At 42.1% G+C, this 25,753-nt stretch overlaps 1 protein-coding gene across 1 annotated transcript; it reads left to right on the forward strand.

Moving 5' to 3' along the window:
- Nucleotides 1–179: 179 nt before the first annotated feature.
- Nucleotides 180–24,648, forward strand: COMMD5 (COMM domain containing 5). The gene is made up of 7 exons (XM_074147476.1): nt 180–357; nt 3,479–3,639; nt 4,785–4,813; nt 8,627–8,677; nt 12,678–12,773; nt 14,582–14,657; nt 24,129–24,648. Exons 1-7 carry the CDS (start codon nt 192–194, stop codon nt 24,228–24,230), a joined length of 681 nt encoding a protein of 226 aa, XP_074003577.1. The 5' UTR covers nt 180–191; the 3' UTR covers nt 24,231–24,648.
- Nucleotides 24,649–25,753: the final 1,105 nt, after the last annotated feature.

Genomic DNA, 25,753 nt, shown 5'->3' on the forward strand with positions numbered 1-25,753 from the left:
GGCGGGGAGGAGGCAAGCGCCTCACGCAGGCAGCGGCAGAACCACAAGCGCCGCCATGAACGGCCGGTCCCGGGATGCGCCTCAGCCTCTGCGGCCGGCGCGGCGGGCTCCTTCCGGCGCCGGCCCATCGCGCCGGGGCGGCACAGCGCCCCCTACCGCGGCGGAGGGCCGCCGGGCGGGGCGGCGCTGCCATGGCGGCGGCGGTGGGCAAGGCGGCGGGGGTGGCCTACGGGTACGGCGAGAGCGGCGGGGGCCGCGGCGGCGGTTTCCTGGGGCCGCGGGTGCCGGCCGAGGTGGAGGCCATGGCCCGGGGCGTGCAGGAGGTGGGCAAGGAGACCTTCCGGCGGCTCCTCAAAGGTAGGGCCCGAGCGCGGCCTGCCCTCGGCGCGCAGCCGGGGCTCGCCCTGCCCCGGGGCTCCCCGATGTGGGCCGGGAAGGGGGACCCGCTGTCCCGCCGCCTCCCTCAGGGAAGCCGTGGGTCCTCTGAGGAAGGCGAGGATAGCCAGGGGGTCTACTCTCCTCCGCAGCCCTCCTGGGACGCTTTTGCCTGCGGGAAGCTAAAGCCGAGAGTTAAATACGGTGATGGGTTTTCTTGGTTGTGTTCTAAAATTCTGCAAAATCCGTGAGAATGAGGTATGGAGCTGCGGGTGGCCCCCAACATCATACCGAGGGCTGCTAAGACCATTCTGCTTTCACCCCTCGGTCCCAGGGCCAGTGGTCGAGTCACTGTCAGACTGTGAAAGTCGGAGACCCCATGGATATTTCCATAACGTGCAGGAGAAAATAAAGGCACCTCGGAGTGCGGGCGTCACACGGAAGTTGGGGCTGTAAGGTTGAAAATCCTCTGCCTGTTTGATTTTGGTCAGGTGAGATTTTCTCAAGGCACCTTTGACCACCAAAATCAGAGTTACTCAGTTGAGTAAATTATTGTATGCAAAATAATTACGGAATAGTCAAAGAGAAGAGCTAATTAGCAGAGGAAACAGCTTGTTTGTGGCCAGCTGAGAGGAGACTGATGGCTGCACAGCGTGGGATAGTGCTGCGACCCTTATGTGCACGTTCTCTCAGCTAACTTCCTTTCAGGCTTTTTCCTCCTGATTTGAGTCAATGAGGACTCAAAGCCTGTAGTAGCTGGTTTGTCTTTAGGTATTACAGTGTCAGAAATGGAGCAATGTATCCAGGGTTTCCTTACGAGGATTGAAATTAATAAAGCTGCATGTAGGCAGAGACACTTGGGACAAAAGTAAACACAGATGTTGAACCATATTTGCTGTCTAGTGCAGGAGCAACAGAGACCAAAAAGTTATATCAGACCCAGGAAGCCTGATCGTCTCCTAAAACCCCGTCTGGGAATAATTTTGATATAAATTACCGCCAGCATTTAGGTGTGCAACAAATGCTTCGTACTGCAGGGGGAGTAAAGAGTCCTTCAAAACCATCTGAAGCCAGGGCAGGTAACCCTACCCCGGTGCCCGTGTCCCCCAGGGTGGATGGAGACAGCCTCCAGATCATGCAGAGCAAGCAGAAGTCATCTTCTGCTCTTGCTGCTCTGTGGTTAACAGCTTGCAGGACAGCGGCTTTTTCCCTTGAAGGTTTAGAAGTCTTTGAAGACGTAAGATGGCTTTCAACAGAGTATATTTAAATTGCTCTGGCGCTGGCACCAAGTTAGTTTTTTGAGGCTGTTGCTGTTACTCTATTGCTAAATAATAACTAATATCGAAAATGAGATGCTGCTTCATATGCCTGCTCAGTTCATGATGTCAAAACTGCATATACCGTTATCTCAGGGCTACCCAGCCAGTGTTATTGCAGGCTCTGCTAAACTGCAAGTATAAGTTTGAGACCACAGGCATCTTCTACTAGGAGCGAATGACCCAGCTGTGAGATTTACTTGGATGCTTTGGGGTTATTCTATTTTTTTCTCCCTCAGATTGACAGTTGGAAATATTCATACAGCCGACGTTTTTGAGTTCCCTGAGCTATACTGAGTGAAAAATCTTGTATTCTAGGGTAATGCAAGTAGGTTATAAAAGAAGACATGGATTTTTAACCAGTTCTTAAGGTTGGTCAACAGAAAGAAGACCGATATTGTCATTAAAGCTGTCTAGTTAAAAACTATAAGCAACCTGTTGTTCTTTGAAGAAACAGATCAAAGTTGTATTTAAGTAGGTAAGTAGACAGCGACCTGTTTCCTGCTCAGTGCATGATCTAGTAGACGGGCCTCAGTGCTGAGCTGCATTTGGCCTTCCCAGTAAATAGACTCTTCTCAATGTCAGTTTTATTGTCATAGAGCAGAACCTTTTTCAGACAGCATGGAAAGCTTGGTATTAGCACCTTAGTCATCTCGCTACTTTGTGTGAGATCTGCCTTGCAGATAGCACCAGAGAAATTCAGTCAGCCATGTGAATGATCCAGGACCTGCCGCTGAATTTGGTGTGCATTTAAAAATGTAAAAAGCAAAGATAATTTATCCAGAATTAGAAGATGGAAGACACCTAATACCAAAAGGAAGGCTGGAAATTTGATTAAAACTCTTCTTTTTGTTTTTTTTGTGTTTTTTTTTTCTTCCCCAACCTTAGTATTAAGCTTATCTCTTAATGTTGTCTTTCAGTAACACTTTGTGGATGTTTTTAACTTTCGTATTTTATTCACTGCACTAATATGGCTCATTGTAAATGACTAATCTAATGCCCCAGTCCTGCAATGGGATTGTGTCAGTAGTCTTTTTTTTTTTATCCACAGTGGGGCTTCCTGTGGCTCCAGCAGTCCTTGCAGACTGATCAGAGTGCAGGACAGAGGCTGACATGACAACAGAAATTTGTATATGGCAGTGCATGTATGGAAAAAGGAAGAATAACTGAATGGAGAAGATTGAGATAATCCCACACCAGTTATTAGTGTATAATATTGCCACATGGATTAACAGTAGTTTGTATTATCAGCAGTTGTGCAAACTACAAGACTTGAAGGTTTAGTTTTGTCTTCTTCCTCATTTAATCCTTTGTCTCTGTTGACATTGCAAGATAAATTAATTATGTAAAACATTGGAGAATAGTGTTGAGTTTTTTACTCTCTCAATCCTCTCTTATCCTGTGTATCAGAAGTGTAATTAAGCTGCAAGCAGACTTTTGATGTGAACAAGTTTGTTGATAGAAGCTCAAGTTGGATTTGTACTTGTGAGCTAATTTAATATTATTTTTTTTTTCATTATCCCACTGGAACAAATTTCAGCAGTGAAAACATCTTCAATTTTACAATGCAAAAGCTTAATCCATTGAAGTTCTCTTGGTAGTGTTGTGAGACTGATGTGTGGTGGTAGATGATCAGGTGTATTTACAGAGACCTGAAGTGACAGTTTCACATCAGGAAAAATGTCAATACATTAAGTCAGGTAAAATCATAGACATGTTTATGTGAATGTTCACAGTCTCCAGGTCTTCCTCTTTTTAAAGGGATCTTACTTTGCTCTCTTATTCAGTCACTGTTAATGCATTGGAAGGAAAAGACTGCAAGGAATCTGTCAAGCTGATTGCAGAGAGCAGTAATCTCTCAGAAGAGCAACTTGCTTTCCTCATTTCTGGCATGTATACCCTTCTCCGAGAAGCGTTGAGACTCCCCTTATCAACTTTCAAACAAGAAGTAAGTTCTGGGAGTACGTGGAATCCTGATATGTTAAAAGTTGTGTTAGACACGAGTTACCATCTAAACTCTATTTGCCAGGGTGGGCAGCTGCACATCAAAATGTTGCTCCGAGTTAAAGTGCTTGGAAGAAACTGTTAAAAATCTAGAGCTTATTATTTTACTTGTTGGGTAAATTTACAGTGAGCCTTTTGGAAGAGTATTTAAGCTTTGGGAAAGGGGTTCCTGTATCTCCTGCTTCAGCATCTTGTTTACTGTGCATATTTGTTTTCACTCTTAATTAAAACCCCAAAAGAAACCATTGCAAAGTGTTACTTCATTGGCATCAGCGCTCTCTCTCTTACCCTAACTGTATGTTCATACATTCTGCTCATTTTCTCAGCACTTACAATTTCTCATGTTTGTTTGCCTGCCTTTCTTCATACTTCTGTCATAGAGGAAAGAAGGTCTTATGACCAGAACAATATAGTGGAAATCAGGAGAAAGTGCTCTTTCTATTTATAATACGGATGTTCTGTGAGAATATGTATACATCTGCCATGTTCCCAACCGCTAGTCCTTCTTCATGGCTATTTTATTTCTTTTTTCATGTTTCATTTCCTTTGCCTTATATTTTTTCTTTTCTTATTTTATTTTTATGTGAGTGAACCTCTTCCAGGCTTCCAGCACCTCTCTCTTGTTGAAGATACTGTCTTCATGTTTACCCAGCCATACGGGGAAAGCTCATATATTGCAGGAAACATAGTGAAAGTACGTTTTTAGTATTCAGAGTATCTTTTGCCACTTCCATTTGGTTGTTGTAGTTTGAACAAGTTACTGCAAAACGTATTTGAGAATAAGGGCATATAATTACTCTAAAAGAAGAATATGTTATGGATAGCTACATAAAATAAATGGCAGGGATGTTGTTTGCAAAAGTAAAGGCTTCCAAGAGATTTAGGTCTTTAAAATTAGTTTCTCACAACTTGATTGAGCACTTCTGGAAGTTATTCTTAATATGTAACCTGTCAGTTCAAAACTACTGGCATTCGAGACTAAAACTTCTAGGGAGAGATACCAAGCAAGTAACCACTATTAATTCACTAGGTAAGTAATTATTTTTCAAGACTACATCCTGTAAAATTTCACCTTCATTGTCTTTCTAGGCTTTTAAGGAAGACCTAAAGGAGCTAAGGTATGCCTGTTTATGCCTGGTTTTTTAATCTGTTTGTTTTTTCATAACTTTTATGTCACTGCTTCCCTAAATCAACTTTTTTACACAACAAAGCTAGTATAAAAATTACTTGTAAATAACACATAATACATCTGTTGCCAAATGTCATGTGAAGCCAGAGGAAAAAAACAGGTGTTGTGTAAGACTTGATTTAGCACTGAGCATGAGCAGTAAATTTCACATGCTGGGGAGATTGGTCTAATTTAGTCTGTAATGTAGGTTATGCAAATGTGAGTGACCTTCTCTCTGCCATCCCCACCTTGCCCTGCAATATTTTTTTAACATGTTTGGTAAGACAGTGGTAACATTTCAGAAGCTAAGAAACTGCCCTACTTTTTTTCTTCTTTGAAAGGCCAATGATATAACGCTCATGAAATCCTACCACCTTGTTCGGCTACGATCTGTCCTGCCCATTACCCAAGAAAGCATTGCGTTTGTTACAGACTTAAGCAAAACCTGTATCGGTCTGTTCAGAGTATCTCTGTATAGATGTTCAGATCCTAAAAGCTAGACATGAGGTGCTAATAATCTTTATGGATTTTCCCTTATTTCCATATTCAGTAGTCATGAGAGAAGAGAAAGTTGATGCTTTCATCTATAGAGAAATCTCTGCACCAAGGCCCAATTGCTTTAAAATGCTAATTTCCCATAATCCTTAGCATTCTGATTGCTACCTAGGATAAATAGATAGATATTTTGCTCATTCTGTCTTTTTTTTCATCCTTATTTGTCTGTTAACCTGCAAATTGGCTTTCTTCTCAGGCTCTGTTCTGCAGAGTCATAAGCATAACTTCATGAGCAACTTCAGGCAAATTAAAGCTGTGGGTTTAGACTTGTAATTGGGGTGTAATCAGTGAAGGGTGCAATTGGGGGCATGCTGAAAGGTGCCATGCTAGTTGATACAATTTTGTCTGCAGCTTAGAGCTGGAGTTTGGCCTGCCTTTTGTCTTGTGAGCTAAAATGCAAGCTGCTTCCTCTGCCACGTCATGGAGTTCACACCCAGGTTAAAGTAGGTCAGTAAGAAACTGATGAATTGCTTTTGACCCAGTGGGAGTTGGTGTTTTTTGAGGTGCACACAGAATGTGTTCAGTGTGATTAAGGAATAATGAAGAGCACTAAAAGCTCCCTGCCAAGTTCTCTGGGGGTGGGTGAATATTCCTCTATTGAGCAGTGGAAAAAATTGGTATAGAGGGGTGCCAGAAGTCACTGGCTGTATCTAGAAATCCAGACTCCTAGGCCCCTGTCCTTGTCATTTGACCACACTTTAATGCCTTACACTTTTGTAGTTGGGTTTTTTGTCCTCTCACTTTATGGATTATTCATGGAACTATGAAAACACTTTTTATTTTGGATTATCTTTTTTATATCTTTTATATCTTGAAAAATCTTTTTTGTCTTGCTGTTCTGGTTAACATGACTGATACAGCAGCAGTAGTTCAGATAACTGCATTTGTGTTGCTTGCAGACTGTTTTATGTGCTGCTCGTTGCTGCTCTGCTCCCATGATTCTTACGTTATTGGGACTCTTCCTAACTTCCTTCTCTGACAGTCTTATTTCCTGTGAGTAGCTCTCTTCACCTTGTGGCTAAACTTTTAGAAGACTGAATAGCTTATTTTATGCTCAAGCTCTAATACTTAGTCAATTTGGTAGCACCTTTAGCATCTTCAGTTCCTATGGAAAGTGTCATTTCCTATGTTTCTCAATGCGCTTGGGTTTGGAGATTAAATACCTGCTTGTTTTTAAGTCATCTACTAATTACATTTGGACACTTGTCATCCTGTGACCATGTGCATGAAGAACACATGTAATTGGTTTAACGGCAGTGTCTTGGCGTTATTGGCACCCAGTGTTTGGGCAGGTTACCTTTTTCTCACCTCTCCTGCGTTCTGTGTTTTTTTTCCTTCAGTGAAGCTGAAGATTGAACTAATTCCACACATATAAAGTCTTGTAATTCTCAATTTCCTGGTGACGCAGCTGGTCTTGTCTTCTAGTTTTGGTGAAGAGAGAGGCATGGAGGCATGCCCACTTCTGATTAATTAGATCAATACTACTGGTTTCACAGGGTTGCTAGTCTGTTCTCTGTTTCGTGGCCTGACTGGCTGAGCCAGTGAGAATAAATTCATTCTGAATTGTGGGTGCTCATTTTTCCTTCCCCTCACATGTTGTTTAATAACTTTATGGCTCAGACCAATAACACAGGGTTGAGACATCCTCACACCTTCTTCCTTACCTTTTGAGTCCCTTCCTCAGAATGTTCCTTTGAAAACTGATTGCCATCTGTAGCTCAGACCTGAGCTGTGCCATGTTCTGTGTCTGATCTGCTTAGTGTGTGACTGGCCTCGTGTAAGCTGCTTGAGCCAGGAACAGAATTTTCAGCAAAATCATTAACTGCACAGCAAAAATAATGCAAGCTCAAAGGTAGCATTAGTGCTTCAGTTTTAATAACTCTTGCTCTTACAGTCGAGCAAGTATTGTGGTAGGTATCATAATAATCATATTACACCCCCTTTCTCCAGCTATGCCACTACATACAGAGGATATTCGGTCATCATCAGGATGGGTTAAGTGATACACTTGCAATATAAGTAATGGTTGCAGAAATAGTCTTGTCTCTTCTGAAAGACAGACAGACACATGCAGCCAAAAAAGCACTGTCTAGTCCCTCCTCTTCACTTCCCAGTTTGCCTTAGATAACTACCTTGCTAATATGAATTCAGTTTTATCCAAGCACTGTTTAAAAATGTGTTTTAACCCCACTTCTTCCATTAAGAATTCAATCTCTAATAACTGCTGTTTCATCTTCCCACTGTGTGAGTTGATGAGTTGTTTTTTCTCCCATCATTAGATACTGTAAGCCCTTTAGGACAGGTAACTTCCTTGTTTGCTTTGATTTTTCTTTGATATACCGCTGTGTATCTCAAGCCACTGGTGAGTAATGTCTCTGGGCACTGATTGATGTTGAGCTCTGGATTTAACTGTGGCAGCAGTAGTTACTTCTTCCACTTGTCCAACCTGCCTCTCTGCAGGAGGTTACTGTCCCTGTGGCAAAGGCAGCTGAATGGATAGTGTTTGCTCCGCAGTCTTTGCAATTCACAGCCTGATATATATTGAACTGAAAATCAACAGCAGCTTGTTTGTAAGACAACAGCAGCATCAGAGGAATGGTAAAGTAGTGGAGAGGCATGGGGTGGAGGGAATGTGAGTTAGTCTATTCAATCTGTTCTCATTGTCCCCATCAAATTTATGCTTGCCATCCCCATGTTAGATGTGCTCCTTTTGTAAGTAATCTTAGCTACAAAGGCCTCTGTTTTTACTTTTGAGGGAGCAATTAATTCTGTATTCTTTTCATTATATTTCAAGTGAAAGTGAAGTGAAATGAAATGTGTAGGTTTGGGATTTTTGAAAGCATGCATTGCTAGCCTGCCTTCTGCACTTGTCAGAGCCATCAGTAGAATCTTTCTTGACTTTACTGGGAGAAGTTAAGCAAATACTGGTTCTTTTGAAACTCACTGTTGCCATACTAGGTAGGACAGAGATACATAATACAGTTTTAGGGTTCTCGATATAAAAACATAAGCTGTCCTTTTGAGAGCCTAGACTGAATCAATACTGAAGTGCTTACATAAGAGCTGATGGCAGTTTTAAGCAATGGAAGACGGAAAATGTTGACACATTTTTTGTGTTCTATAATAGATTATTTTTTTTTTGGTAGCTAAGGCCATGTGTTTGTGGTTACAAAACCCTTAACTATTTTCTATTGCTCTTCTCTTTAAGGATACCAGAAGATTTCATTGTGGACTTTTCCAGTGTAGTCTTTGGTAACAGGTTAGTATCTTCATGTATCATGCATTGTGCAACCAGCAAGGTTGCAGAAAGCTCTACTGACAAAAATCCCAGTCCTACTAAAGGAACAGCAAAGTTCTCTAAATAAATGAGAACAAGATTTGTCCCATTATTTTGATTCAACATAACATGATGTCCATCATGCGTGGCTATATATGCAGTAAGTAGCTTTCATGCCAGTTTTCAGTTTTCAATTTTTCTGTGATCATCACCCATCAATTTTTATGATGTTCTGTAGCCTCTGTAAGGTGCATTAATACCTACAGATGAAAAATGCAGTGCAGAATTAAGCATTTTTATCATCATTATCACTTCAAGTTAGATCTTGCATTGTTGAGAGGCAAGCTACAAATGCCTTCTACATGCTGGTGTTCGTGGAAGCTTTCTCAAATAGCATTTAATCGAGTCTTAATGTACAGTGGAATTGGGAATTCACACTGGGTGACTTGATGACACATATGAGATATCAAGTGCTCTGCTAGCTGTCATTTTCTAAGCCATATACCTCAGTAGCTCCAGAGGAAATACTAAATTAAGATCTTTTTGAACAGCCTCTCTCTTTTGTCCATTCTAGGGATTCCTTTTTTCTAAATGGTTCTCTGCTCAACCATATTTAGCTTATTCTACATCTAGAAATTGCTAGAACTTTTGCATGTGCAAAACTTCTCTCCTTGAAACTTGTGGTCACTCAGCACACAGCATCACTAACCCAACACTGCTCCAGGTATTCTGCATGAAATCCTGATAATCATAGTTGTGGTATTTCAGTTAACCTCACCAGGGTCTGAATGCTGCTACCACAGTTAAAAATATTTTACATTTCTTCAGTTAAGATCTTAGCTTAAAGCTAAAGGTTCTTGGAGTAAAAATAAATTCAGCCTTCTCATCTTTTCTTTGCTCTTCTGTTTGAATTATAGGTGTTAAGAATGCAAAATTCATGGTTGCAAAGTGGAAATATTGTTTGCAGTGGAGAAAGAAGATAAATTTAGATGTCATTTGAAGCATGCATGATTGTCTGTTTTCTGCTGTGAAATCACGATGCTGGAAAATTTAGCTTTTCCTCATTTCAAAAGCTGTGATTATCCAGTGTAATCTTGCTCTGTGTTTTGAGACCAGAGAAGAGTACCTCAGATTTGATTTCTAGACAGATCTGCTTTTATAATCTTAAATGTAACACTGAATCATACATATGCTTATTGAGTTGTAAATATATATGATTGTGATGGTAAGAGAAGTATTAGCATCTGATCAAAAATTCAGTATGAGCTAGATAACCCAGAAAAATCCATTTTTAATACTTTTCCTGGCATCTTATCCTATTTTTTGCAATTTTGTTCACTAAACAAGAGCTCTGAAGTACTGGAAGTTTGACATTTTTATTTCGGTGTCTCCACGGTTCCATCAAGCTGTATAGACTGAAAGGAAAGAAAAACTTGCCACATTGACACCATCAAACAACTACATGAAATTAAAACTTTTTTCTATTTAAGGGGAAGGATAACCCTAACTTTCCTTTCTCTGAATGTTTATGATAAACATACTGTATTTTTTAAAAAATAGCGTAGCTTTTGTTTCTGCCAGGAGGATGCATTTTGTGTGCCATTTGTCAGCTTTCCCACATACCGATTTATTCATTCTCCCTGCTCAGTAAGCCTGCTGGGCATGTCTTGTTATGTGCATAGGGAACCATCCGGAATTTGTCTTTAGTTCTGATATTGTTAGGTCAGCTGTTGCTCCAGATTATCTAATCTTTCATTTTTGAGTGTTCTTCTCTTGCATCCTTTGACAGATGATGCTCTTGCCACTAGGTGTATCATCCTTTCCACGTATGATTTGGATGGTCTCTAGCTGATCTGTGGTGCTTTATTTGTTCTAACTTCTGCCTTCTGCACTATATGCTGACAGTATATTGCAGCTGCTGGAAACAGTGTTTACAAAATGTGATTGTAGTCTATAGGTTTTGGATATAAAATCCATTGAGTCTTTTCTGTTCCATTTTGCTTTTCCTCTTAGAAATCAGTGGCTTGATTAATGGCCTGTATAATTTCTGTATGTATGTTGGCCGCTATGCACATTCTGTCATCCTTATAGGATTCTTGCAGTTCCAGTTGTGATTTTGTCCAAGCTGGGAAGGTGCTGACAGAAGCTTAAACTAAGCTATAAAAGCTATGACTCTTTCTGAGGGAATGGTACTGAAGAGTAGTCCTGACCAGAGCTAAAGCTTTGTGGTTTGGCCACAGAAATGCCTTAGCTTAACAATATTCAGAACCTTCACCTCTGTTTGGGCATTGCTGACCTTTCCCACCACCGCTAACTAGAACATCTTCCTGTTTTCTCTACTCTTTCTTCCCCCAAAATGCTGGTGCTGCACTGAATGGACTGTTTTCCATTGATGGGAGTTAGTGTGTCTTAAGGAAGCAGCAGCAATATGGCTATTTTTAGGCATTCCCCAAATTAAGCAATACTCTGGCAGCAGCTCACCACTGAGAGAAAGGCCTGTTCTTACTGTTTAATCCTGCTAATGACCATTCTAGACTCCAGCTCCTCGTGGTTGCACCCAGCTGTGGTGACCTACTTCCTATCCAGTAGTTGACAGTGAGTAAGAACCAGCTGATCTATTTTTTTTCCTGCTCATTCCTTTACCATACTATTAGGAACGTGTGCTACTTCTGACACCGTCCCCAAAAAAAGAATAAATTCTTTCTGGTATTGCCTTTGCTAAATGCAAGAGTATTGGAGGATCTCAGCCTGTCGCTCCTGTGTACCTTATCAAATCATTAATCTTTCTGAGCAGTTTCTAAAGGCACCAGCTAACTGGCAGACAAGAATCTGAGTAGGGATGTTAGACTATCATTTCCACAGTCCTTGATTTGTTCAGAGAGGATTCCTTTCTGATGTAGAGTCTGTAATTAGATTATGTCTAGCACCATGGATAAAGGATGTAACGTCTCTTATCCTGCCCTTAGCGGGAGTACTGGAGTAGCTTTGAAATGTACCGTAAATAACTTCCAGAGACATGGGATGTTTAGCAAAAAATAAATAAATATGGTAAGTAACATGAAGTCCACACCAGCTCCCAAATGGACCAGCTCAGTGACCTCATTCTGAAGATATTTCTGCATGTATATCTAAAAATGGGTGCTTGTTATGTCTTTGTGTCAGATTTGGCTTGTTTACTTACCCAGAGCTTAAGATGCTGTTAAAATTTTAAAGATTGTCAACCATCTGAAGTTTAGTCACTGTCAACTGTATGTCCTCGCAGAAATAAACTGAGGTTTGATCAGCCTGATTCTTCCTGCAATATGAGTAATAAATGAAGTCCTTGGCTTCTTACACATTAGACTAGACAAAAATCCTGAAGGTTGTGCTGGGGTTGGCAGTGAACATTATGTAAGGAACTTAAAATTTTCAAATTATGTTGGACTAGCAAGAATCACTGTGTGATTATTATTTTTTTTAAAGTATGCTTTGAAGTACACTCTGATGTTATATTTTAAAACATAGCTGCTCGCTGATACTAGATGCTGTCTGCTGAAGGAGCACAGTGACCTTATTCCAACTTTTTTGCTCAAGTCATCTGCCTCATTCCTGCTTGCTTGTTCCTGTTGGATCTGCATGAAGGTAAAGATGCATTTGCAGATGCCCTTCTATGCCTCACCGTTGCATAGAATTGAAATAATAGATATGCCAGCCACCACAATGACTCTTACTAAACTTTGTAGTGACATCAGTATACTGGAATTACATAGAGTCACTTGGTCTCTTTTTTTAACATGGACCGTAGTTGAGCATAGGAAAAGTGGGTAATCTGAGCACAGCTGTCTTAAATACACAAAACCTTCACTCATTCAGACCTGAGAATAGATGTAGAAGAGAAACAAGTTCCAGACAGGTTTTTTCTGAGGAATCTTATTATCTTTTTAGATTGTTGTTTCTTTTATGAATCTGCATTTCAGTCTCCCATTTCTGATTTACTCTGTAGGCGTCCTGCTTCCGAAGGCACGGCTCTGATACAAGGAAGTAGGCTGCCAGGTGTCCAGGACTTCAAGTGGAGAGTGGACGTAGCTATATCCACAAGGTATAAAAAAGAATCCTGCATGACCTTAGAAATTATTTTGCCCATGGTTAAACTGACTTCTTGTGCTCCTTAAAAATGTTAATGGTGTTAAAATGTATCTTCCTGTTAGGGATTGGCATGTAGCATTACACGGTAAGAGATGGAGGGAATTTTCTGAACAGTGTAGTCAAATTTATATACAGGTTACTGCTGTTAACATGGACCTGCCAAAAGGCTGCTGCCTTCATCTTCTACTGATGATACTTTTTAGGCTCCTTATTTGCTTTATCTCCAAAACCTCTGTACTAAAAACATTTCACTCGAAGTTTGAGTTTCTCTTTCAATATTTCAAAACTTAATGGAGCTGATATAACTCCACAGGTCCTCAGAGATGATGGAATAAATTAGATGGATTGAGCCTCACACAGCCAGCCAAGCTCTTGGTTTCTCTAGAGCAGGGGAGGGAAATCATCTATTCAACTTCTCAAGTAGACTACCATTTGTATGTTGTGCATGTTAAATAAAATTACTTTAATCAGCTGTACAGTCGGCTGTAGATTCTGCAAAGAGAGGCTTCAAAACAGCAGCTTTACACTGCCATAGTTATGCAATTGAACTACCTCCTAGTTTCTTTCACAAAACGGGACTGAAGGCCTTTGTGGCCATCCTGTCTCTGCCTGCAATGGATAGCTTCTTGCCATCTGCCACAGCAGAGGCAGCTGGGGGGTGGATCTTTGGCTAGACCCAGAAGGAAACAGAAACCAGTTGTCTGTGCTGTTTCTGGTCTTTGTCTAGTTCTAACCAAGATGCACCTGGGTGAAAGAAATTGGAAGATGATACAGTATTTGTCAGTATTGTAAATCATTAGCATGAGTGACTTCATTGCATTCATGAATACCTGCATCTGAGGGAGAGTGCAGTCTCGTTGCCGCCATAGTCGAGAGGCCCTTGGGTAATCGGGGATAGTCTTCCTGAAATCAAGAAGAAAGGTTCCTAAGTGAACATTGTGGTGTCCACAAGCTACTAGTTCAGGTGACTCGCAGATGAGCAGTGCTGTAAGCACCACACACATATCATTATGCATAAAAAATCTACACCTATAAGAGAGCAAAACGTACAGATAAACATCCTCAGGCACAATGCTTGCAAGCTGCTTATGATCTGTTTTCCAAACAACACAGGAGCAATATATTATCTTTTTCTATTCTCCTTCCTATTTTCCTTTCCAGTCAACCTCTCCCCTGGGATTTCTTGTTTATCATCCAGCAACAGCCTCTGTAAAGAGGTATGGCTTCTGGCTGTAATGCCTGTCAGTACCTGAGCAGGCTCTGGCAACATTGGGTGATGGAAGCTGCACAAAAATGACTCATTTCCCCTCTTTGGGTCATCAAATAAAATAACAACCCACAAATTTAGCATGAAGACTGGAAGAGCTTGATTCCCCAAATGAGATGGCAGTGGAAAGTATGAAGGGTTGGAAAGGATTAATGCAACATGGTAAATCGACTAAGAAAACTGCATTGTTACTAGCAGTATTTGTTCAGCTCTAATCCCTGTCATAGTTCCACTGAACTGGTTATTATGTAAAATGAAAATGCTCCTAAACTTGCAGCTACTAAACTATTAAAAAAATTTTTAGCCTCAATACTGAGGTAAATTGGACAGGACTCCTGTGTTCATGAGTTTCCAGCCAGCCAGGTACAGGACTCTGTGATATTCATGTTCTATGTAAAGCCTACGTGAACATCTTAAATTGGTAATGTGCAATGCTGTACTCATCACACTGCTGATGTCTATTGTTGTAAAACTAATAACGTAAATAATTTCAGTTCACTGGCCCGTGCACTTCAGCCATCAATTCTAATGATGATGAAGCTTTCAGATGGGACAGCTCATCGCTTTGAAGTAAGTCTGATTGCCATAATAAATGAAAAAGAAACCACTTGAAGTTCCTTTTAGAAAGCTGAATTACTATTTAAAATGCTAAAGCTTTTTCAAACAGTGCATTATCATTGATTGGTTTGCTTTGGAATCCTCCATGTTCAGTGTAGCTGCATACAATATAGAATCATACCTTGTTCCTACACACATTTCACTGAAACCTCATTTGTTAGAAGAATATTAATTACTGAAAAGCACTGTTGCATAATATCTGGTTTGACTAAAAACTATGGGTTTGTTATCACTGTAACCTTCAGACCTGATGATGGCTCTTGAGGGCAGGAAAATTACTGGGGTAGTTTGTATAATGTATCATACAATTCTGAACCCCCTGCATTTGGTAAAGAATGGGAACATTCTCCTCTGTGGCAGAGGTAGCTTTATTCTTTTTCTTCAGTACAGTTTTTGCTGCTAGAAAGAAAGTAAAAAAATTCTTTGCTTTTTACCTCAGAATTAGTCAGTGGTAGTATTTATGACACTCTACGTAAAGGCTTGCCAGAAGATGGCATAAACTCTTTCATATTTTTAACCTTTGAAGAGGAATGCTATTTGTTCTATAAATAACATGGTGATGTGTGCAGGAATTCAGTGCACAGCAGGCATTCTTACATTTGAACTCTGTAAAGATTTTGGCTTCAGTTCCTGTGTTAGTAGTAGTCTGGAGGAAGCACTAAAGCACTGTGAGTTGAAAGAGGTGGACTGACTGTACTGTTACAAGGCTTCACAAGAAGGCAGCTTCACAAGGAAGGCACAAATTATGTGCTACATTGCAAAGTGTTGGGGTGTCACTTCACCGAAGATCAAATTCACCCCTCTGTGGACAGTCCAGCTCAGAGCATCCTGTAGGCTCTGTTTAAGGTCTTCCATGGAACTTAAATGATACCATGGACTTCAGGTTAACCCTGTACAACAGGGTAAGATTCACTTACAAGAATAAAAACTAGTATATTCTTTACTGTTTAGATTTGGGGCTTTATTTCCTGGTATATAATGTCAAGTCTTGGTCTTGGTGGCATTGTTCCTGGTTGTTTTGGTTTGGTTTTGGTTTTTCTTGTTGTAAGTCTGTGTAAGACCCTTTGCTATTCTGCAGTGGAGATGTGTTGGTGTGCCTGTCCAGTATGCACAGAAGTTCAGATATCTGATAGCAAACAATGGGCTTTTCTTCAAATCAGCTCTTTGCTGCTGCTGCTTAGATCTGAATGCCGAAGATCTGGCTATAAACCTGATTTCTCTATCTGATGAGTGGTCTTCCCACAGTTAGTAGCTCTTTGGGATAAACCTATGCTTTACCATACACAAGCAAATACAGTCCTCACCTCTGCAGTTTCCTTTCATTCGGACATGTTGAGAATGTCCTAACTAAGAGGGCTTCTGCAGGATGTTAAGTCCAGAAGGTAATTCCGTTATGAACAGTTTTAGAATGTGTATGCCACAGGTTATACACAAAGTTATACACTTTGGTCTCTTGGGTTTGGTTTGGTTTTTTAATTGCAGTGTGATTTCTGACAATGAAGATTCTTTTTCAAAAGCCGTGGGAATTGCCACATTTTGAGTCTTGTATATATGTCAAAAGTGAAAAGGACATGATGCCTTTTTATGCATTTCTGATGCATGTGGAAAATGCAAATCAGGTGTTGGATTCCTCTCACATAATTGATATCTGTGCTACAGTAGGCAGAAGGATATGACAAGGGACTCTGTCAAAAGAACTGCGTGCCTTCAGTGTAGTCAAAGTAGTAGAGTAAATGCGACAGTGCTCTGCAGAGCAGCCTGGGACTAGCCAGATGCTGTTGGTACTCCTGTGAGCACATGCATTTGTGCACTGCGCCCAGTCTCAGCCTGTGCTCAGATGTGGTTCTCTGTCTTAACAGATAATAGATTTTGATCCATTTGGCTTCCCAGGCTTGAAATGGTAAAGGAAAGTCCATTAGTCTCCTGCATAGTTGAAAATGTTTTGTGTATTTAATCAAAATCTTTTACCTTCCATGTATAGGTAGTGTGCCCAGTTGTTATGGTTTGAGAGAACCCATAACAATCTATTGTCGTTAGACAATTATTCTATCACCCGATGACCCCTCCCCACCCGAAAGGGGAATCGGGGAACACAAAGAAAACACAAAGGTTGAAGTATAAATAGATTTAATAGACTAAGACTAAATAATTAACAATAATACTAAAGAATCAGTATTAATCCCGATACTGATATAAGATATACAGAAATTATACTCAGCCATCTATATCAGGAGGAAGCTGTGCACTCCCAGCAGTGGATAACAAGTATCAGACACTGCGAGCGCAATGGCTTCAGGAGGAAGGGAAGGCCTCAGGGCTCTGGCACCGGGGCAAGGAGTTGTCCGGACCGCCGCCATCAGGGAGAGAGAGCCAGCTACGCAGCAAACTTTTCTAATTTATATTGGATGTGACGTTCATGGTATGAAATACTCCTGTTGGCCAGCCTGGGTCAAATGCCCAGGCCTTGCTCCTCCTTGTCCCTGCACCTGGCAAGGCTCGAAAACACTAACCTTGAATCCCACAGAGCCTGGCTGGCTATAAAATAAATATTTTCACAAATTCAGACACTAGAGTCTTCTAAAAGTGTAATTTTCCCCAGCATTAGAAGAAAAGTTAGTCCTGTGTCTCTCAACCCAGGACATTCCACCCCTTATTTCATACCATATATATGTCACACTTCAGCGTACTATTATATTTATCTTCTAATATACATATATATAGAGAGAGACATATATAATCCTCTAAAGTTATGAGCTATTCCTCTAAAAGGTCCATTAAATTTCTTTAGTCCAAAACTGTGAGTTCCATCTATCATAATAATCTTTTAGGGTAGGAACAAGTGATATGGCATTCACTCAGTTGTCAGATCAGGACCAGGCCTCAATACAGGAACGCAGATGGTTAGAGTTGGGCGCATCCATATAAGATGTTGTGCTCACGGCCAGCATGTTCCCTGTCGCTGGACACCATTCGACAGAACTGACTCTGGGTCCGTTACCATTACATTATCCTGAAAAACACTTATTGAACACTGTAGTATTAGGCAACAATTGACACCGTATCATTTAAATTAAGGATTCTCACCCAAAATCAGATCTCCTAAAGGTACACATCGAACCTCTCCATTCTCCTGCATCACCCACCAAGTATGCCCTGGTCCTTCAGCAAAAGCAACCCCACGAGTGGGTTTGCCTTTACCTGAGGCCGGGGTAACCCAGACTGTTTTTCCCAACATATTCTTTACATGCACCACAGGGACCTTATCTCCTTCTACAGTAGGTAAAAGCTCTGAGTGAGCAGGACCAGCTCGGCTGACAGTTCCCCTGGTGTTGACTAACCAGGTGGCTTTTGCTAAATGTTCATCCCACTTTTTAAATGTTCCAGCACTCATTGCTTTCAGTGTAGTCTTCAGTAGTCCATTGCATCGTTCTACTTTCCCAGCAGCTGGTGCCTGGTAGGGGATGTGATATATCCACTCGATACCATGCTCTTTAGCCCAGGCATCTATAAGATTATTTCGGAAATGAGTCCCATTGTCTGACTCAATCCTCTCTGGAGTACCATGTCGCCACAGGACTTGTCTTTCAAGGCCTAAAATAGTGTTACGAGCAGTGGCATGAGACACTGCATATGTTTCCAGCCAGCCGGTGGTTGCTTCCACCATAGTAAGAACATAGTGTTTTCCCTGGCGAGTTCGTGGAAAAAGAGATATAGTCAATTTGCCAAACCTCCCCAAATTTATATTTCAGCCACCATTCTCCATACCACAAAGGCTTTGATCGTTTGGCTTGCTTAATTTCAGCACATGTTTCACATTGATGGATGACCTGTGCAATAGTGTCCATAGTCAAATCCACCTCTCGGTCACGAGACCATCTATATGTTGCATCTCTTCCTTGATGGCCTGAAGTGTCATGGGCCCACCGAGCTAAAAACAATTCACTTTTACGTTGCCAGTCCAAGTCTACTTGGGACACTTTAATCTTAGCAGCCTGATCCACTTGATGATTGTTTTGTTGTTCCTCAGTGGCCCGACTCTTGGGTATATGGGCATCTACATGTCGTACCTTCACAGACAGCTTTTCTAATCGGACAGCAATATCTTGCCACAAGTCAGCAGCCCAGATGGGTTTACCTCTGCGCTGCCAGTTGCTCTTCTTCCACTGCTTTAACCACCCCCATAATGCATGCGCCGCCATCCATGAGTCAGTATAAAGATAAAGTACCGGCCACTTTTCTCTCTCAGCAATATCTAAAGCCAACTGGATGGCTTTCACTTCTGCAAACTGACTCGACTCACCCACTCCCTCAGTCGCTTCTGCGACTCGTCGAATAGGACTCCACACAGCAGCTTTCCACCTTCGCTGGTTTCCTACAATACGACAAGATCCATCAGTGAACAGCGCGTATCGCCTCTCGTTTTCCAATAACTGATTATATGGTGGTGCCTCCTCTGCCCGCATCACTCTCTCCTCTGGGGATCCTCCAAAATCTGTGCCTTGTGGCCAATCCATGATTACCTCCAGAATTCCTGGACGATTGGGGTTCCCTATTCGAGCTCGCTGAGTAATTAGTGCTACCCACTTACTCCACGTTGCATCAGTTGCGTGATGTGTGGAAGGAGTTTTCCCTTTAAACATCCAGTTCAATACTGGCAACCTAGGTGCCAGGAGAAGCTGTGCTTCAGTACCAATTACCTCCGAGGCAGCTCGAACCCCTTCATATGCCGCTAATATCTCTTTCTCAGTGGTAGTATAGCGATCCTCTGATCCTCTATATGCTCGACTCCAAAACCCTAGGGGTCGGCCTCGAGTCTCTCCAGGTGCTCTTTGCCAGAGACTCCAGGTAGGGCCATTCTCCCCGGCTGCGGTGTACAGCACATTTTTTACATCTTGTCCGGTTCGGACTGGCCCAAGGGCTACTACATGAACAATCTCCCGTTTAATCTGCTCAAAGGCTGACTGCTGCTCAGGGCCCCATTTAAAATAATTTTTCTTTCTAGTCACTTCATAGAGAGGGCTCACAATCTGACTGTAACCAGGAATATGCATTCTCCAGAAACCCACAATGCCTAAGAAGGTTTGTGTTTCCTTTTTGTTAGTAGGTGGTGACATAGCTGTTATTTTGTTAATCACATCCATTGGGATCTGGTGACGCCCATCTTGCCACTTAATTCCTAAAAACTGAATTTCCTGTGCAGGTCCCTTAACCTTACCTCGTTTGATGGCAAAACCGGCTTCCAGGAGGATTTGAATTACCTTCTCTCCCTTCTCAAAAACTTCTTCTGCTGTATCACCCCATACAATGATGTTGTCAATGTATTGCAGGTGTTCTGGAGCTCCACCCTTCTCCAGTGCAGTCTGTATCAGTCCATGGCAAATAGTAGGGCTGTGTTTCCACCCCTGGGGCAATCGATTCCAGGTATACTGGACACCCCTCCAGGTGAAAGCAAACTGTGGCCTGCACTCTGCTGCTAAAGGAATAGAGAAAAAAGCATTAGCAATGTCAATTGTAGCATACCATTTAGCCTCTTTTGACTCCAGTTCATAGTGAAGTTCTAACATATCTGGGACAGCAGCACTCAATGGTGGTGTGACTTCATTCAAGCCACGATAGTCTACTGTCAGTCTCCATTCCCCATTAGGCTTTTGCACTGGCCATATGGGACTATTAAAGGGTGAGTGAGTCTTACTGATAACCCCTTGGCTTTCCAACTGACGAATCAATTGCTGAATAGGGAGCAAAGAATCTCGGTTAGTGCGATATTGTCGCCTATGCACCGTTGTAGTAGCAATGGGCACATTTTGTTCCTCGACTCTGAGCAACCCTACAATAGAAGGGTCCTCTGACAGGCCAGGCAATGTAGACAGTTGCACAACTTTCTCCGTCTCCACCGCCGCTACACCAAATGCCCACCGGTAGCCTCTCGGGTCCTTAAAATACCCTTTCCTGAGGTAATCTATGCCAAGAATGCATGGTGCATCCGGGCCAGTCACAATGGGGAACTTTTCCCATTTATTTCCAGTTAGGCTCACTTCAGCCTCCAGTACAGTCAGGTCTTGAGATCCTCCTGTCACTCCAGCAATAGTGACAGGTTCTTCCCCTATGTGATTTGATGGCATTAGGGTGCACTGTGCACCAGTGTCCACCAGGGCCCTATACTCTTGTGGTTCTGGTGTGCCAGGCCATCGAATCCACACAGTCCAATAAACTCGATTGACCCTCTCCTCCCCCTGGCTGGAGGCAGGGCAACCCTAGTTTAGATGAGAGGGCGCACCACTTCCATCTGTGACAGTTGCGTGTCGTAAATCAGGCTCCGAGGCCTATCTCTGCCTTCTAGGGGACTTTTCTCTGGAAACTGGAGCAACACTTCTCCTGGAAGAACCCCTCCTGGGAGGTGTCTTACTCCGCAATTCACGTACACGTGTCTGTAAAGCTGAAGTAGGTTTTCCATCCCAATTCCTCATGTTTTCTCCCTGACTACGCAGGGTAGACCACAGGATGTGTCGTGGTGTGCTTTGCTTCTCTCGACCAGGCTTAGTAGGGAAGGGTTTGTCCCCACCTAAGATATTGGCCTTGCCAAATGATTTCTTCAGCACTGAGACACTGGTCTGTGGGGCAGAAAGAAGATTATTTGCATAATGCTGCATTCGAGCATCCATATCACCCACCGTCGGTGCCTCATCATCTCTCCAGCAAAATAATGCCAATACAGTAGCATATGCTGCCGGTGCACTCAGTACCCATTTGCGCCAAACGGGTCCAGTAATTTTGAGTGCATCTGGATCTAATGATGTCTGCAGGTCGTCCAAGTCACTGAAAATCATCTCTCGCACAGCTATTTCCCTCAGATTCTTAACACCTCTCTCAATAGTTGTCCACTTGGATGGCTGGTACATGATATCATCCCTATAGGGATACCTGCTTCTCACACTTAACAGGAGTCGCCTCCAGAGGGTGAGGGATTGTGGTGGTCTTCCAAAAGCTCTGTCAATACCTGATTCTCTAGCTAATGGTGCTAGCCGCTTGGCTTCTCTACCATCTAAGTCCAAACTATCAGCCCCAGTGTCCCAGCATCGGAGCAGCCAAGGAATCACTTGCTCGCCTTCCTGGCGGCCGTAATCCTTACGAATGTCTCGCAGCTCAGTTAGGGTTAATGATCGAATAGTTTCCTGTGTTACTGTATTGCCTGATGTCCCTGGTTGACCATTGTCATCTGATGCTACGGCACGCTTCCTCTTATGTACAGGGTTGACTGACACTGGCACTGATTGAGTCTGTAGATCAGCTGCATCATCCATTACTAAGGTCGAAGTAGATTCAGTACTTGGTGCAGCTGCAGGTCTTGTCATGAGAGCCAGCATGGTCTGGATAAGATCAGGGTCTGTCGGGAGGGCTGGCGAGGTCTGCACGGGTGCGATGTCTGTCGGGGGGGCCAGTGGGGTCTGGACAGGCACAGTAGTTGTCACGGGGACTGGCGGTGTCTGCGCGGGAGGAACATCTGCTGCAGGAGTCTGCGGGGGCTGTACAGGAGCACTGACTGTGGGGGAGGCTGGCAGATTCTCTGAAGGAGCAGTGTCTGTCGGGGGGGCCAGTGGGATCTCTATCAGACACTTTCTGCTACCGCAAATCCAGCCCATAAAAAAGAACACGCCCGCAAAAATTAACAATATAAGCGCAATGACCAAAACATTCCAAGGGTATTTCAAACTCTCAAAAACTGTTGCTATTGATGCTACCGGAACATACAACTCCTTAAAAGATATCCCTCCCCTCACTAAGTGGCCCGTAATATAACCCAAGGTGTAATTATGCACGGTGCCCAAAAAGGATCCTTCCCCGTTCTGAGGTGATTCTAATCGCGGCGATTTGCGAGATGCAATTACATAAGTGACACAAAACGGAACAATTACAGAAGACCCAATAACATAGCAAAACACCACTGCACAAAATAACAAGGCAATGCTTTTAACTCCACATTTAGAAATGATAAGCTTCCCTAAACCAGTGAGAAATGGCAACAACCTCTTGCACCACTCCCATAGCTGCCCACATACAGCTGCACAGAGATACCAGAGAACTCCGCTTACAGTACATTGAAACCACTCCAATAGATCCATAATGACTGTTTTACAAATCCGATCAAATCTGTTTACAACTTCAACCCTTCAGAAGTCTCAAATTAAAGCCTCTGATTCTCCCAGCACTATTTAAATAACATGCAAACTATCACATTAAGTATCAAGGTCATTAAAATACCACACCGCATGCCAAATTTTGTTAAAATATCACGTTGGGCGCCAAATTTGTTATGGTTTGAGAGAACCCATAACAATCTATTGTCGTTAGACAATTATTCTATCACCCGATGACCCCTCCCCACCCGAAAGGGGAATCGGGGAACACAAAGAAAACACAAAGGTTGAAGTATAAATAGATTTAATAGACTAAGACTAAATAATTAACAATAATACTAAAGAATCAGTATTAATCCCGATACTGATATAAGATATACAGAAATTATACTCAGCCATCTATATCAGGAGGAAGCTGTGCACTCCCAGCAGTGGATAACAAGTATCAGACACTGCGAGCGCAATGGCTTCAGGAGGAAGGGAAGGCCTCAGGGCTCTGGCACCGGGGCAAGGAGTTGTCCGGACCGCCGCCATCAGGGAGAGAGAGCCAGCTACGCAGCAAACTTTTCTAATTTATATTGGATGTGACGTTCATGGTATGAAATACTCCTGTTGGCCAGCCTGGGTCAAATGCCCAGGCCTTGCTCCTCCTTGTCCCTGCACCTGGCAAGGCTCGAAAACACTAACCTTGAATCCCACAGAGCCTGGCTGGCTATAAAATAAATATTTTCACAAATTCAGACACTAGAGTCTTCTAAAAGTGTAATTTTCCCCAGCATTAGAAGAAAAGTTAGTCCTGTGTCTCTCAACCCAGGACACCAGTCCTCTTTGCTCTTGAGGTTGCTGCCAGATCTCTTGCTTTGAGGCTCAATCACTTTCTCTTGCAAGTTTGGACAATCAGAATATCTGGAATTTGTTCCTTGAGAATTCTGTAGGCTCCACAACCTTCCACGTGTCTTTATCTTTCCTTCCAATCAACGACTCTCTTACTTTACCACAGCAGCCATCAGTTTACATTCTGGTACTTCCTTTCTCACATGAGGCAGTATAAAAAACGTACTGTGTAGCTGTTGTTTCTGCTTTTTCCCACTCTGCTTTTCTTTTTCACCCAGATGATTTAGTTGAATTAACTGAATTTTATTAACCTCAAATTCTTTGTCTCAAGTCTCAAAAAAAAGTATTTTGAGAGAGATTGGGCTGACATTGTGGAATGTTCTTATCCATAGGCACACTGTACTCAAAGTTCCTAAAATGTTTCATGTTTTCTAACCTGAATATTCTGTTTCAGGTGCCAGTTGCAAAGTTTCAAGAACTGAGATACAATGTTGCCCTTATACTGAAGGAAATGAATGATTTGGAGAAAAGGAGCATACTGAAGATCCAGGACTGAACACTTTAAAATTGGGAGTTTGTAGAACAGATTTGAAACCCTCAGCGTGTTTTGTGAATGGCAGAGCAGGCGACCATCTCCACTTTGCCTTTCTGAACTCCAGTGTAGCAGTTTATGATGTCTGCTGTAAATATTTTTTCATCTCAAGTGTTAAAAGCACAAGCTTTTTTCATAAGACTTAGGAAAAAAATATATCTATGAAAAAGTATAATGTTGTTTGTGAGCATTTTTGCATGATTCATCAAAACATTTTTTAAATAACTGGCTTAATAGATGTAAGAGTCATTTATTTTTGATTATGATTCATCACTCTAATTATTTTTGAAAGCCTGCTACCGGAAGCCCCATCAATGTGTATCATAAGAAAGCTCTGCAATATCTCAAATAAAAAATAAAATAAAAAACTCTACATCTGCGCTCTAGTATGACAAATGTGAATTTAAGTGTTGCATAAGTAAAATTGCTATCTGGTATCTCACTAAGTGACTGAGGTATAGCTACAGATATTTAAAGGCTAATTTTGAAGAAAAATGAAAGTCTGTGGATCATGAAGTATAGACTGTGCTTCCAGAACTAATTCCATGGAATTCTGAAGTGGAAAGTTGCAATGTAAGGCTTTAGCTGGTTGATCAGAATGGGCTAAATACCAGTAATCTCATAGAGTTCTAACTGAAAATGCCTGCCTTTTGTTTCATGTATTTTCTGTATGTTCAATGTGAATGGAACATTACTGGGCAGAAACCTCTGGCACTGCGGTGACGGCACAGCAGGAGGCAGTAACCTTGTAGACCACTACAGCTACATACTAGTTAATAGTGCAAGTCAGACCTCAGGATGAAGAGGCTGCGTACAGCCTCTGGGATGAAAGTCACAGGTGTGAGGATATCCAAGCCCTCAGGTCAATAAAACAGTTAAGCATAGGCTGATGTTCCCCAAATAGGTTAGGCAGCCCCTGAATTGGTCAGGCAGTTGGACTTAGATGATCATTGTAGGTCCCTTCCAAGTGAAATTTTCTAAGTTATTCCTTTCCCCGATGAGTAAACCTTGGAAGAACTCCCTTAACTTGAAGCATATGTTTTAAGTCTCATTTAAACGCTGTGGGACCACAAGTATGCCCCTAGGAGTTTTGCCAAGAAGGGATGCATTCCTCAATCATTGTCTGAACAAATTTTCTTCCAGCAGCAAAGATATGGAGGCTGTGAGCAATGGCCCAAAGACAGGAGAGGCTGTGGGCCCTAGAACTATAGGATTTTTCTGGCTGTCTAAAGTAGTTTAGAAAGCACATGCCACTCCCATGGTTAAGCATTGGCTTATTCTAGCTGCTTTCAGGGTTTCTACCTCAGTAGTACCACCCGTGCTTCTCTCTCTCATTTTTTTTCATTGTAAAATTTGCCTTAATCTTTCTCACTCCCCACAGAAACCTACTGAAATCGTGGATTCAGAAGGCCTTTTTACACTCCCACAGATGTTTGTGTAGGAAAGGATGACTTGGCTCTTAGATTTTAAGAATCAAAACAGGCATA

Source organism: Numenius arquata, chromosome 5 (genome assembly GCF_964106895.1).
Source record: "Numenius arquata chromosome 5, bNumArq3.hap1.1, whole genome shotgun sequence".
Lineage (NCBI taxonomy): Eukaryota > Metazoa > Chordata > Aves > Charadriiformes > Scolopacidae > Numenius > Numenius arquata.